General features: G+C 49.1%; 1 protein-coding gene across 5 annotated transcripts in view; it reads right to left on the bottom strand.

Annotated features, from left to right (window-relative positions):
* Positions 1-8,945, bottom strand: part of HM13 (histocompatibility minor 13) — a 39,080-nt gene extending 30,135 nt beyond the window's left edge. For 2 of the 5 annotated variants that reach the window (XR_009248924.1, XM_058685232.1), the window contains exons 1-2: positions 8,652-8,944; positions 240-338 (exon numbers count right to left, since the gene is read on the bottom strand). Coding sequence is in view for 3 of the 5 variants with exons in the window: in XM_058685232.1 (XP_058541215.1) it covers positions 240-338; positions 8,652-8,834 (282 nt within the window). In the remaining 2 variants the exon portion in view is untranslated. Of the gene's footprint in view, positions 1-239; positions 339-8,651 lie in introns of all 5 variants that reach the window. The other 3 variants (XR_009248923.1, XM_058685230.1, XM_058685231.1) reach the window with 3 other exon arrangements.
* Positions 8,946-15,604: the final 6,659 nt, after the last annotated feature.

The raw sequence follows: 15,604 nt of genomic DNA, 5'->3' as shown, positions 1-15,604 counted from the left end.
GAAAACAAAACACAAGAGCTACGTGGAGAAGAGAAATAAAGACCATGGGAATGGGTTCCAAACACCGTCAGTGGTTATCTCCACGGAGTCGGTCTAGGGGTGAATGATTAATGGTTTTCCCCCTGCTCTTTATTTTCTACAAATGAACATGCACGTCCCCTGTGATGGGAAAAACAAAACAAAACAAAACAAAATAAAGTTATTGAAACCAAATGACACACAGGTGGCAAAGGACTTACTTTGAAAAAGAGATAGAGCCCCAAAAGCGTGCAGCTGGCGATGATGGGGAACCGGGCGGCGTCCCGGCTGGTGATAGTCTCAGGCATGTCCGAGGCGTTCTGGAGCAGACAAGAAAGGTGGCTGTGAGCAGGGGTTGTGGTTCGGGCCTCCAAAGGCCACAGCTCATTCACCTCCTTCCCCTCCACGTCTTCTGGACCCAAGACTTGTCCGTGTGACAAAGACGGTCTGGAGCAAGATGGTCTACCCTGCCGTTTTGCCATTGGGGAGATCTGGACCCCGACAGGGACAGTCCAGGGAGGACACGGGGCACATGTGGCCCATCTGGGGAGAAGGGTGACAATGAGAGCAGTTCCAGTATATGATAACCGAGAGAAAAAACCCTGGAAACTGGTAACACGAGAGTAGTCCTAGACCTCGTGAGAACTATTCCCAATTTCCTTCTGGATTAGCTAAATGGGATGAATTTTTTATCCAGTAGGTACGAGTAGAAACAAATCAACAACAGCCGCGGACACCGTATGTGGGAAGACACCAACTGTAAGAAGCAAATCTGGACAATACTTAAACTTAAGGAATCTGACTGGGAAAAGTGAATCTGGTAAGAGTAAAAGCCACAATTAAATCTACAATGGCAGATGCCATAGTTGGCGACAATGCGATTTGGGTGAAGAGATGACAGAGGATAAATATTTACATGAAAAAAAACCTGAATGTAGTCAAAATAATGTCAGTACTTTAAAAATGGAAAAAAATGAAAGTAGGGCAACAGTGCAGCACAGGGACTGTATCAGCTTCATAGAATTCCTGCCAGAAAACGTCCTAATGAAAATCCATCAATGGTAGTAGAATTCTGGTTTAAATTTATAGTAAAAAGACACAGAGTCAACAGCTTTCAAGATCATCATGCTCTCCATGCCCTCTCTGCTAGGCAGGATCCTCAGTCCTCAAGGACCTGGCCAATGTCCCTGCCACAAACCTTTCCCAGATTTCCCACCATGCTAAGCCTACTCCCCCCAAGGCAATTCCTATTATATGTGTAATTCTATTTATAACCTAGCTACCTGAAGTCCTAGCAATGCCAGATGAGACTTCTGCCCATGTCGAAGCGAAGTTCTCTCGTCACAATGCCCGAGAGTCCACCATCACCACATCTGTCCTATGAGTAAGGTACCAGCACGCCTGAGACAAGGGATCATGTTCAGCCGTAGAGTCTCATTAATTTTTTGGCTCACAGCTGCCTCTTAAAAACCAACAGGACAAAACATGCTCAAGGGGAAGTTGCCCAGAGAGGGAAGATTTTGGCTCAGGCAGGCCTCCTGCTCAAGGATGGAAGGAAAGTTGCAGGAGGGGAAGGTGAGGGGGGCAGAGAACAGCAAGCCCGTTAAATGGTTACGAGATGGAGATGGGGGGGCGGGGGAACGGGGATGCACATACACTGTAGGTTTCAGTATATACACACTGGTCCAGCCTTTTGAGGAGGACGACTTAGCAGTTGCATCAAATTGTAATTTGCACATGTCCAAGGACAGAGAAGGTTCACAGAGCAGGAACCACCTAAAGCTCTTAATCGCAGGTATACATGTTCACCCTCACTTTTTTAATAAGAGAAACTTGAAATGAAGTACATAGAGATTCCATTTTTCATCTATCAGAATGGCAAAGGCCCCCATGCTGGCTAACAGGTGGAGCTGGTAAGGCTGTGGGGAAACAGGGCCTGACCCACGGTGCCTTCAGGAGGGTAAATCGGTCTTCCTGCAGAGAGCATGTTGGCAATATTTGTCAACACCATAAATGCGGATGCCTGGGTAGCTCAGTTGCTTGGTGGTCCAACTGTGGCTTAGGTCATGATCTCACAGTTCGTGAGTTCGAGTCCCACATCGGACTCTACACTGGCAGTGCTGAGCCTGCTTGGGATTCTCTCTCTCTCTCTCTCTCTCTCTCAAAATAAATAAATAAACTTAAAAAACAAAAAAAAAAACAACAAATGCACATACCTTTGACCAAGCAATTCCACTGCTGGGAATTTTTCCTACAGATAAGTCACACACCTGCAAATGATGCACGTAAAGCATGGCCAAGGTATGCAGTGCTCTATTAATAGCTTGCTGGGTGACTGTGGCAAGTCCTTGTTCTCTGAGCCTCAGCTTACCCATCTGTCAAACAGGAGCACAATCTCTAGCTTTATTTACCTCTAAAAGGGCCAAAAGACTTCAACGAAATGAGATGGGATGTGAAATAGCCTGGCAAACTGTAAAGTACCATGACTGCATGAGGAGCCATGATGGTCAGGGAGAGGTGAGTGGGAGGCACTTCACCAAACCCCAACACGCATGACTGAGGTGGGCTAGGCACTGGGCTGGGAGGGAGACCCTCGTCTCCGGAGCCCCCGGGGGCAGCTCTGCTGGGAGGTGGGGAGTGGGGCAGATGAGTGGTACTGACAGAGAGAGGCAGGGCTCTCTCCCTCCTTCTCCCCTGGCCCTAGGTTTCTGCTTTGGGCAGCAGTGTGCTAGGGGGGGCTTGGGAAAATTCCTCCACAAATCCAGAGCATGTCCCCTGTAGCAGGAGCTTAGGCACAAACATAAATTAGACAACTGCTGATCTCAGAGAGTTCACAGGCAGGCGGGCCAAGACCCTGCTGTGTAAACAGAGTATCACAATACAATGTGACACGTGACAAAGTAAGATGTATACCGGTGTGATACCCAGCACGAGTGCCACGTGGTTGAGAGAAGGTTCTGACGTCAGAAAGCCCAGCCCGACTTCCAGTTCTGCCTCTTCTCAGCTGTGAGACCCAGGAATGTCATTTTCTCTCTCAAAGCCTCGATTTGCTCATCCTGTATGAGCTTCAGGATTCTATGACTTTTGCACTGGAAATACTTAGTGTTGTGCCTTGAGCTATCACACAAGCTGTCTAGACTCTCTGTAAGATGATGGTGGTGATGGTGGTGGTGGTGGTGGTGGTGGTGTAGAAGGGAATCACATGAAAGCAGGGCAAGGCCCTGAAGGTCAAGCGCAGGGTCTGGTATGGGGCAGGAGCGAGATAAATGCTGAATTGAGGAATCCGCTCTGTGTACAAGGTAGGGAACAAGGCAGAGGGAGCTGCAGGTGCAGAACACATGGGACTCTGGCCTCACCTACAAACCGGTGTTATGGCTCATTTCCACATATTCCTTTTAATTCGGCCCAGTGACCTGGGTGGGGAGAGGCTTAAAATTACTTGGTAACAAGCCAAGGTGGGACACATGCTCCACTATACAGAGGAACCTGGTCTCCTTGGTGGGTGACTGTGTAAATACCCATGCTGCAATGCTGGGTCTGAATGGGAGACTGGAAATGTGACAACAACAGTAATAAGCATAACATTTACAGACAGCTTTCTAGCTGCCAAGCACTGTTCTAGGTGCTTTACGTGATTTCATCTTCGCAAAAACTCTATGAAGCAGGTGTTTTTAAGAGCTCCACTTTACAGATGAGGAAACAGGGGCTCAGGGAGGTGAAGCAACTTGCTTAAGGTCACACAGCTGGTGAGTGGTAGAGCTAGGATTCAAACTGAGGCAGTCTGGTTCTAGTGTGCCAACTCTTAGCTTCTACTTCCTAGATGACCTCTACCTTCCCTACCTGGAAATTCCTGCTGGAAAGCGGTGACAGGATGCTCAGGGGGCCTGTGGCAATAAAACAGTTGACCTTCACCATTACAAAAATACAAAAGGTTATGAGGATTCTCCATCAGTTCAATGTGGATTTTTAAGCCAGACGCTCTTGTGCAAACACAATAGCTCCCGAAACGCAAAACGTAATTAGAGAATATGTGTGTGTGTGTCGGGGGGTGGGGGGGGGGAAGCTGACACAAATAGGAGAAATAAATTTAGCTTCCAGTGACATTCTGGACGTTCAGTTAGCAGGGCAGAAGCAAAAGTAGTGAGGGAAGACAGATGCCCAACGTCAAGTCATTGGCTCGGCCTCAGCTCTGGGAGTACTGCTTCCAGGCCATGCCCTAGAAATGATCTGGGATTTGTGGACCATTGTGTTCCTCTGACCCCAGCTGGAGACCCCGGGGTCTCTTCTCCTTTCCACTACACTCACTCACTCACGTCACCACAACTCTGCTTCGTAGGCGTTTCTAGCACTACCCACTCCAATCCTGTGCCCCGCTTGAGTCTTTACCGCGACCACCTCACGAGCCTCCTTCCTCTCCTCTCTCCCGCCCATCACTGACCCTGCCAGGAGCGCTTTCTGAAGCCTAGGCTTGACTGTATCATATACGTACCTGGCTCAGAAAGCCCTGGAGACTGGACTATCACACAGCCATCACCCAGGAATTGAGGTCACTGCCGGTGGGGGTGTAAAACTTATACAACCTCTATGGTGCAAATGTGGTAAAATCCATCTAAGTCAAACATGCACATAGCCTGTGACCCAGCAGATCGATTAAAAAAAAAAAAAATCATCCCACAAACACAGACAAGTGTGAAGTAACAAATGTATTAGATTAATTTCAGCACCGTTTGTAACAGCAAAAGACTGACACCCGTCTGAACGACCAGTGGAGGACTCTAAATCGCACTTGAGCACACATCAGAATTGCCAGGAGGGCTTGTGAAAACAGGCTGCCAGGCCCACCTCCGGTTCTAATTCAGAATCTGCATTTCTAATAAGTTCCCAGGTGATGCTGCCGCTGCTGGTCTAGGAAACCACATTTTGAAAACCAGTGCTCTAAACAAACTGTGGGACACAGGTAGGCTACTATGTAGCTGTTAAAGAACATGACCACTCCGTATGTACTGACGTATTTGATCTCCAGCATATATTTGGTGAAAAGAGCAAGGTGCAAAAAAGAGAGTACTTATAACAACATAGAAGTTATACAACAAAGACGGGGGAAAGCATATGCTTATTTATTTGTAAAGGCACAGAATTTGTTGGATGGACAGCCAAGAAACAGGTAAAGGGGGCTGCCTCTGGGGAGGGAAAATGGCTAGTGGGGGTCGGTGGGGGGTTTTCACCATGTGCCCCTCTGCGCCTTTGGAAATCTATGCCACGAGCATGCATTACTCACCCTCCCAACCATAAAATGAGGCAGATCTGCATGTACTGACATAGAAAAATGACCAAGACATAGGGCTAAAGCAGGAAAAAAAAATCAAATTGCAGAGCAGTAAGTACTGTAAAATCCCACTGTTGTAAAAATAAACCTATGTACGTGTATACACATAGGCACACGCATAATACATTTGTATACACACAGGACAAGTTCTGGAAGATTACACACCAAACAGCTAACTGGGTTCCTTCGAGGAGTGGCACTGAGGAGGTTTTTCCTTTATACTTCTGCATGGCTTTACAAGCGCCAGTGTTGGTCGCTTTGTTAACTATGAAGATAAACTGCTCTGTTGCCTTCAGGATGCTGTCGCCCAGGAAGGCTGCAGGCTGCCTGAGCATCTTCTTGTCACGGTCTCCCAGCCCCTGCCCCAGCTCACATCACAGTGCTCACTACCTCCCTGAACACACTCCGAGGTGTCACACCTCCCTCTCTCCTGTTCTGCCTGCTGAACTTGCACCCATCCGTGTAAAGGCAGCTGTGCTCTCCTCTGGAAGGCATGTCAGGATTCGGTTTAGGCGGCTGCTCACACATGTTTCTCTATGGGGACTAAGCTCCGGGAGGGCAGGTCCTGGCCTTCGTTGTCCCAGCACCTCTGGTACCCAGCCCGGGGCCTGGCACACAGCAGGAGCCCAGTCCAGTTGGCTGAGGGGCTCCTCTGAGTTACAGGCCAAGAGCCTCTGAAGCAATCTGATCCCCAGCTATTGCCTGGGCTGGGATCTGCTCCCTTCTGGGAACACAGGTCTCTGACAGGGATGGGCACCCCTCTCAGGCTGCTCCTCCCATGGCTACTTCTTCCCAACACACTCCTGGATGCTCCACCTTCTTCTCCCCATGATTTCACAATTTGCTCTGCCTGTTATGGACAACTTGGCTCCCGGGAGAACTCTGTCCTCACATGCCCTCTCTCAGCTGGCTTTAAGGTCGAACACTGGTGGGAAATCAAAACTCCTGGGCCCCCACACTAACTTTTCTCTCTCCTTGCCACATGACCAGGGAAACATGAGTCAGGGTAGAAAAAGGGAGCTGTTTGGCTTGTTTGTTTTTTTTTTTTTTCCTCCCCTAGGCCCAAATGCCACTTGTGTGGGTCTTTGGAGGCACCTGGACTAGATCTAGCAACACCTAGTTCTGTCCCTAATTGGCAGAGGGATCATGAGAAGTCATTTCTCTGACTCTCAGTTTCTTTCTCTGCACCACAGGGAAAATAAAACTGGCTCCGTCTGTCCCATTCAGTTCCTGGGAGAAGCAAAGACGGCAAAGGCTCTGTAACTCTCAGAATATCCTAGTTATCGGTGGCGGGTCTGGCTGCCTGCGATTTCATGCAGTTTTCTAACTCCCCTACCCTGCAGGAGACTGTGGCGGAGGTATTTAGAGGCTACGGTGGATCGAAAGCTCCCTTCTATGCACACCCTCTGTGCCTGCCACACCAGACCTTCCACCACCTCCTGAACTGCTTCATACAGCTCCTTACCTGGTTTCCTCTGCCTAGAATGTCTTCTAGCTGAAATTCTACTTCTGCATCAAGGCTCAAGCCCACCTCCAGCACAAAGTCTCTCTGCCCTGCCTCAGGTGTGCTCCAACTTTCTCCCTAAACTCTGCAGCACGACTGTACTGCAATCACATAACTAGCTATTCCTTCTCCAATCAGGCACCTAAAGCCCTTGGTGACAGAGCTCTGACCGATTCATTTTTGCAGCATGCCCCCCCCCCCCCAACAACAGTGGAGGTTCAGGAAATTCTGTTGTCAGTAACGTGTTTTCTTAAGAGATTAGTGATCCTTGTGGAGAAGACACCAAGGAGAATTACTCAGTTTTGGGAGCCCCTCAGATCAGCTCACGCCATGCCACCTTCACTTTCCTTTGTCCTGGTCTATTTCAGCACCCCCCGCCCCCCGCCCCACACAAGTGTCTGCCCAAAAGGCATGGCAGGGAGGCTGAAAGCCATCTGAACTCTGCTTAGAAGAGGTAGAATGGAAAGGCAGGCAAATGGGGCCACCTAAGCCCCGCCTGACTACTCCCCTTTGTGTTTGTCCACAGAAGGAGCTAACAGCAGGTTCTCTGACCGTGGGGAAGGAAGGTGCCAGCCCTCAAGTTGGGTAATGTTTTGAGAACCCAGGCTTGAGCAGTTTCCGAAGTGGCAGCTGCTTTGTGGACCTGCCCTCTTTGGGTAAGACAGCTTCCGCTTAGGTTCAATTTCAGGTTTGGGCCAGGGAGGAGTTACAGATCAGGAGGGGAGAGGGTGCCAGGAAGTGAGAAGCCACCGGTGTAATGGGCTGGAGAGAGCTTAATATAGGGAAGAAGGGTGAGGGGAGGAAGTCAGGGGGTGGAAGGTGCCAGGGTCCTCTTAGGTATCCAATGGGACATATACTGAGGAAGGTCAGAAGTGGATCTGGCCTAGTCTAAGAGAGGCCCATAGCGGCTTAGTTCCTCAGCAGGTAAGCCAAAGTTGGTGGAGAGACTGTTTTAGGGAGCACAGGATGAAAAGCTACTTTGAGGTAGGGTCTGGGTTCAGCCAGGACAGGTCCAAGGTAGGAGGTGTCTACTAGTCAGGGAGAGCAAACCAGCAAAAGAAGGGTCTATGCCTGGTAAAAAAGAGAAGTGCTATGGAGTCAGGCTCTGAGGGGCTGGCTGCGTGGAAGTGGTTTGAGAGGTGATGCAAAAAATTGGGGCCTCAGCTGCGGCTATATCCTTGGGTTAATTTTTTTGAGGCAGTGCAGGGGCCTGATCTGGGCGTTCTAGGAAAGCGCACTGCGGTTCACAGATTCCAGTTAGGCAGGTGTCACAGCTTAGGGATGGACCTGGATCCTAGAACTTGCCCTAGGGTGGGTGAGGCAGAGTTCCTAACGGAGGAATGACAAGGGATTGTACCACTCAGTTGTCAGGACCAGCGCCCCATCAGGTACAGATTGGGGTTGACCCAGAGCCCAAGATGAGGTGTCCCATATGGGATGGGCAGCCAGAGCAGAGGGTGCGGCCGATCTGCCTGGGTCCAGTAGGCTCAGAATAATACATGCCCGAGTCGCATGTGAGGCTGACAGTGTTTGCAGCATGATGCACGGAGAGGGAGGGATGTGTCAGGGTCCGACTGCGGGTAGAAGCCAGTTCCCTATCTGGGAAGGTGTCAGATCCCGGGACACCTAAGGCCAGCTCCCGGATGTGGTGGGGAAGCGGTGGTGATCCAAGCTGGGAAAGGTCAGTGTCCGGGGAGAGGTAGTGTCTGTCCCGTGTAGGGCGGATGGGGGAAGGATCCGCGTCAGTCACGTCCCGGAGAGGAGGTGGAAAGCGAGCGCGGCTTTGCCTCCGACCCGACCTACCTTGCCGCGGGCGCAGCGCACGGAGCGAAGGGCGCCGAAGAAGATGGGCAGCAGCGCCATGAGCAGGAGGCTGCCGTAGGCCAGCGCGATGCCCTCGGGCGTGGAAGGCGGCCGCGCCGTGCCGTTGGCTGCGCCGCCCGCCTCGGCGCTGCCGTTGTGCGGGTCGCTGAGGGCCGAGTCCATGGCGACGCTGCGCTCGGGGTCCGACTCCAGCTCCGGCCGCCGCAGCAGAGACGCAGACAGGAAGACAGGCGCTGCAGGGAAAAGCCACGTTCCCTTAAAGAAACAGGAAGTGACGTGCCCCGCTTGCCGGCCCGCGCCGCGCACGCGTGCGCGTTCACGTCTCCCCGCCCGCGCGCCCTCTAATGGAAGCGGAGGGCCGGGCGACCAGTTGCTAAGCAACTCGCGAGTGGTCGGGAAAGGAACACTGGACCGCTGCGGTGGGCACCCATCCGGAGAGAGAGACCTGAGGACCCCATTCCCCGGTGCTCGCCGGCTTCCTTGATCCCAGGCTGTTCTGCTCCCTACAAGTCCTCATCCGAATAACTGAGAATTTGTTTATGCATGCATCATTCATCCAATATTGAATCTTTGCATCGGTCCTTAAGTATTTGAATATCCCGTTATATGCCAGACGCCGTCCTAGGCTCTGGGCACACAGGGAGAATACAGGCAAAAGTCCGTCCCTATACTCATGAGGGTTGTTGCATTTTTAGTGCAGTGGTAGGGGGAGGTGTTGGGAAGACAATAAATAAAATGAGCAAAATAAAATATGAAGCGTGTAGGATGTTAGTGTGTAGTTGTGTGTTCCATAGCATGTTAAGGGACATAAACAGTTCATAGATATCTCCCTCTCTAGGAATCTAGTGTATTTCTGCATATGGCTTGGGCACTTCTGTAGAGTGATTCCCTTCAGTCAGTTCCAGCGGACAAAAGTCAGGTGGTTGGCTCTGTAGATGGACAGCCCTGTGGAGCTTCCAATGTATGTGTGTCCAGGGCTGAGAAGGTGTGGGTAGACGTGATCTGAGTTTGGGTGCAGTCCCATGCTGTCTGAGGCTCCTGGCTATGTTATTGCTGCCCTAGTTAAAAGCTGGAGAAAGTATGTGGCAGACAAACTGAGAAAGTTACACCCCGCAGAAACCTAGCACTGGAGAAACTTTGGGCCAAGTGATGGAGAAAAAGTATGCTCTCCTGGAACCCAGGAAGCAAGCCAATCTGAAACCAGGAAGGAAGATCCATTCCCCTCCAATGTCCCTTTATTATTATTATTTTAAAAAATGTTTACTTATTTTTGACAGAGAAAGAGAGAGAGACAGAGCATGAGTGGGGAGGGGCAGAGAGAGAGAGAGAGAGAGAGAGAGAATCAGAAACAGGCTCCAGGCTCTGAGCTGTCAGCACAGAGCCCGATGCGGGGCTTGAACTCACAGACCACGAGATCATGACCTGAGCCGAAGTCAGACGCTCAACCGACTGAGCCACCCAGGCACCCCTCCAATGTCCCTTTAGTACACGGTACTGAAAAAGCTTAACTATGTCAGTTGGAAAAGGAGAAATACTTACAAGGCCCATCTCCATCAGCCCAGAGCAGGCAAAAAGAATGGACTGAGAGCTGAGAGGCAATAAATTGATAAATGACACAGAGGGTATAAAATCCCATGGCCTGGTCCAAGCTTGACAGGTGGTGAGGTGGGGTTGGAGCGTGGGGCTCATGGTGAAGGCAGACAAAGGCAAGGAGTCAGACTATAAGAGTTTGAATGATAGAGTTATTTGCCTAGGACATGCCAGGCACTGTACTAGTAACTTTGTGTGTGTGTGTGTGTGTGTGTGTGTGTGTGTGTGTGTGTGTGTTATCTCCACAATACTGGGAGGAGTTGATTGGTCCCAATTTACAGATGAGGAAACTGAGCCTCACTGAGGTAAGCTAAACTAGCCAGCCCAGGACACACAGTCAGCAGTGGAAAAGGAGACCCTTGAGCTCAGGTCTGTAGGACTCCAAAGCCTTTGCTCTTTGCAATATTCCAGCTACACAAGAGGCTAAGGAGTTTGGACCAGAGTAACTTAGTTTTGGGAGAATGGCGTACAGTTTCAGCCTCTGTTTTTCACTAAGCTGGGCCTGACATGAATGGATGGGTGAAGGTGGTGTGCCCGATCAATTCATCCATCAATAATTCGGGCCACAGGATTTGCCCAGCAACCAGGCCTCATGGCTCTGTGCCTCCCCAGCTGAGAGTCTGTGACCAGAAGTTGGACACTCCTGTCTCCCGCTAGGCTGAGCATTTGATTTAGTTTGTTCTAAGGCGGATCCGGCCATCTCTCTTCACACTCCAGAGTGGGAGGTTGTGAATGTGACCCAGGGAACTGAGGGTTTGACCCAAGTTCAGAAAGATCCTGTCAAGGCTTCTGGAAGGTTGGATTTCTGGCTTGGAGCAGACCTGTCTTGATATTGTCTGGAGACGGGGATGAGACAGTCTGCAGGTGGGTGTCCTGAGGCTTTATCTGCTGAAGCCTGCTGTATGGGGTTACTTTCCCAATTTCTGAACTGACGTCAAGAAAGGAGCCTGTTGAGAGCCTGAGGTAGCTAAATGACCAAATATTTGTTCCAGAGACAGATGTAGTCCCTCTCTCTTGTTCACTTATTACTGTGTTCAGTCACCGTGAATAGGTTTCAGATTTTCTAATTTTTTCCCTCATACATGCCCACACACATATTCACTCACACTTACACACACTATCAAATATTTAAATATTTCCAGACCCCACAAGCAAAGAGTGTGAATGGATGCTAAAGTTGTTGTGAGAAAGGTTGAGGAACTATCCATACGGTCTTAGAGTGTCACCTCACGGATTCCCTGTTAGCTACAAAAGGTTTCCTTCACAATGGAGTGACAAAATGGGATGGGGTGGGACAATATGACAACAGGTGATGTGAGGTGTGGGACACATCATCTGGGTGGTCTTCTTGCCAAACATGTTTGACTCACATCTACTCATGAAGGAACCTCAGAAAATGTCAGAAAAGTACAGACTGTGGAAGGTTCTACAAGAGAGGTAGCCTGGACTCTTCAAAAATGTTGGTGCCATGGGAGAAAAATTCTATGGGGGGATTGTTGCTGATGAAAGGAAACAAATGTAATGTACCATTCTTGATTGGTTCCTGGGTCACAACATTTTAAAAATGTTTCTTTATTTACTTATTTATTTATTTTGAGAGAGAGGGAGAGACAGAGCGTGAGCAGGGGAGGGTCACAGAGAGAAGGAGACACAGAATCCGAAGCAGGCTCCAGGCTCTGAGCTGTCAGCACAGAGCCCGACGGGGGGCTCAGACTCACAAACCGCGAGATCATGACCTGAGCCGAAGTCGGACGCTCACCCGACTGAGCCACCCAGGCGCCCCTGGGTCACAACATTTTTAAAAAGCCTGGAAAGGGGGCGCCTGGGTGGCTCAGTCGGTTAAGCGTCCGACTTCGGCTCAGGTCATGATCTCGCGGTTTGTGAGTCTGAGCCCCCCGTCGGGCTCTGTGCTGACAGCTCAGAGCCTGGAGCCTGTTTCGGATTCTGTGTCTCCTTCTCTCTGTGACCCTCCCCTGTTCATGCTCTGTCTCTCTCTGTCTCAAAAATAAATAAACATTAAAAAAAAAAAAAAGCCTGGAAAGGAAAGTTTGAGATGAGTGGGAAAATTCAGACATGGATTGTTTAGGTGTGATGATTGTCTGCTGATTGTAAGACCTCACTAATCCAGGTGTGGTGCCCAGGTTAGCCCCATCAGCATCACCTGGGAACCTGGAAGAAATCTAGAATCTCAGCTCCACCCAGACTACTGGATCTTTACCTGATCCACATGCACATTTAGTCTGAAAAATGCCGGTGTAGGAGAAGCTCCTTATTCTTAGATGGTATATGTCTGCCCGAGGGCCCAGATAGTCCCATGTTCTTGATCCCTGTACGAGAATGGGCAGGAAAGCAGTAAAACTCTATAAATGTTTACTGTTCTCAATATCTTCCAAGGCCATGGGACCTTTACATGTATGTGATCCATAAATGTTTGTATATGAATGAGGGAATATATCATTCTCTTCACGTAACCTTCACTTTCTCACCCCACAATCCCTCCGAGCTTGAGTTGAACGTCAGCTCTGTGTCAGGTTCCAGTATCGGGGAACCCCAAGGAACCCCTGTATCTCTGGCAGAGTAGAGCTGGCAGAAATGCCCCTGGGGTTTCACTAAGATGAAAGAAACAGGGAGAAACACTTTTGGTGCTTCCATACCTCCTTGCCTTAGGGCTGGAATTCTCATTCAGGAAAATCTTTTTTTTTAATGTTTATTTATTTTTGAGAGAGAGAGAGAGGGAGAGAGACAGAGAGAATGAGCAGGGGAGGTCCAGAGAGAGAGAGGGGGACAGAGGATCTGAAGCAGGGTCTGCCCTGGCAGCAGAGAGCCTGATGTGGGGCTCCAACCCACGAACCACGGGATCATGACCTGAGCTGAAGTTGGCCACTCCACCAACCGAACCACCCGGGTGCCCTGGAAAATCTTTTTGGAGGCCCAAATGGCTCATGTGGATTATTTTCAGCTCCATAATCCTAGAGAAATTTTCACGCGGGTCTATCAAGGGACATGCCCAGGGATTTCCAGCAGTGTTTGTTATTTTTCTTGGTAGCAGGAAGTTAGAGCAAACTTAGGTCTGTGTCACTGGGGAAGGATTGACAAAATGTGATGGATGTGTCTATGGGATGCTAGCCAGCAACAAGAAGCAATCTCAGAGCATGCTCAGCTGGGGTGACGCTGCCTCCTGGTTTGGCGGGGAGTCATGGTATATGCCCTTTGCCCTGGCCTAATTATTATTTATTAAAAAAAATTTAACATTTATTTAGTTTTGAGAGAGAGAGAGAGAGAGAGAGAGAGAGAGAGAGAGAATGTTTGAGCAGAGGAGAGGGGCAGGGGAAGAGAGACAGAATCTTAAGCAAGATCCATACTCAGCACGGAGCCCAGCACGGGGCTCGATCCCATAACCCTGCGATCGTGACCTGAGCTGAGATTTAAGAGTTGGACGCTCGACTGACTGAGCCACCAGACACCCCGTTGTTTAAGCGATTTTGAGGGAGAGTGTTTTTAGGGGGACGGGCATGAGGGAATGCAGGAAATAAAAGGCTAAGTGAGGAGGAGGTCTCAGCCAGAGACTTCGTTCTCTGTGACCCCAAGGAGAGCTCTGGGGCATCACAGAATCGTTCCTGCCTTGACCTCTTGTACCCTGTATCTGTCCATCACTGGCCAAAGTGTAAGAGTCGGGGGTGAGGTACCCTGACTAGTTGTCCCCCGTTTGACCAAGGGCAATTCTCCAGAGAAGGTGGCCATTGCCAGTGGCTTTCAGCCAACACTCCCAGCAGCTGGGGGATGGACCACTATGTCTGTTAAAGGGGATCTGGGTGGGGCACCAAATACATCCCTTATAATCTCCCTTATCTTCATCAACATGTAGAGATCTTTAAAACGTGGAGCTGAGTATGAAGAAATGTGCAACATGATTTCCATAAATCACAAGTCCTTATCACATAGCAACATTGCAAATCTAACAGGAATATTTGCATATTAAAGAATATACAGGGGCGCCTGGGTGGCGCAGTCGGTTAAGCGTCCGACTTCAGCCAGGTCACGATCTCGCGGTCCGGTCCGTGAGTTCGAGCCCCGCGTCAGGCTCTGGGCTGATGGCTCGGAGCCTGGAGCCTGTTTCCGATTCTGTGTCTCCCTCTCTCTCTGCCCCTCCCCCGTTCATGCTCTGTCTCTCTCTGTCCCAAAAATAAAAATAAAAAACGTTGAAAAAAAATTAAAAAAAAAAAAAAAGAATATACATCTGGGAATGCAAACTGGTGCAGCCACTCTGGAAAGCGGTAGGGAGGTTCCTTAAAAAATTAAAAATAGAACTACCCTACGACCCAGCAATTGCACTACTAGGAATTTATCCAAGGGATATAGATGTGCTGTTTTGAAGGGGCACATGCACCCCAATGTTTATAGCAGCGCTATTGACAATAGCCAAAGTATGGAAAGAGCCCAAATGTCCGTTGAGGGATGATGAATGGATATATATACACAATGGAGTATTACTCAGCAATCAAAAAGAATGAAATCTTGCCATTTGCAACAACGTGGATGGAACTAGAGGGTATTACCCTAAGCAAAATTAGTCAGTCAGAGAAAGACCAATTTCATGACTTCACTCACATGAAGACTTTAAGATACAAAACAGAGGAATATAAAGGAAGGGAAGCAAAAATAATATAAAAACAGGGAGGAGGACAAAACATAAGAGACTCTTAAATATGGAGAACAAACAGAGGGTTACTGGAGGGAGTGTGGGGGGGGGATGGGCTAAATGGGTAAGGAGCATTAAGGAATCTAATCCTGAAATCATTGTTGCATTATATGCTAACTAATTTGGATGTAAATTAAAAATAAATAAATAAATAAATAATAAAAAAACCCAAACCAAACCCTGGGTCTGAATAAATCCTAAAAAGAAAAGAAAAGAAAAGGAAAGAAAAGAAAAGAAAAGAAAAGAAAAGAAAAGAAAAGAGTATACATCAAGCACATTAGAATGGTTCCCTAGAGAGGGGTGGGAATGAGAGTGGGAACTGGGGATTAAAACAACGACAACAGGGGTGCCTGGTTGGCTCAGTTGGAAGAGCATGCGACTCTTGATCTTGGGGTTGCGAGTTCAAGCCCCACGTTGGGTGTAGAGATTACCAAAAATAAATAAACTTTAAACAACAACAGCAACAACAAAACTTACATAAGTAAAATAAAACAGGGACTTTGCCGGACAGCAGTGAAGACAGTCTGCCATGAAGGAAGGAGTATGATGAACTCATCCCTCTACTTTGGAGATTCAAGAAAGAAAAAACATGGGGCGTCTGCCTGGCTCAGTCGGGAGAGCATGTGCCTCTTGACCTCAGGGT

This window comes from Neofelis nebulosa, chromosome 9, assembly GCF_028018385.1.
Source record: "Neofelis nebulosa isolate mNeoNeb1 chromosome 9, mNeoNeb1.pri, whole genome shotgun sequence".
NCBI classification, from domain to species: Eukaryota; Metazoa; Chordata; class Mammalia; order Carnivora; family Felidae; genus Neofelis; species Neofelis nebulosa.
The sequence above is the reverse complement of the archived record's forward strand: the minus strand, read 5'-3'. Positions and strand labels throughout refer to the sequence as shown.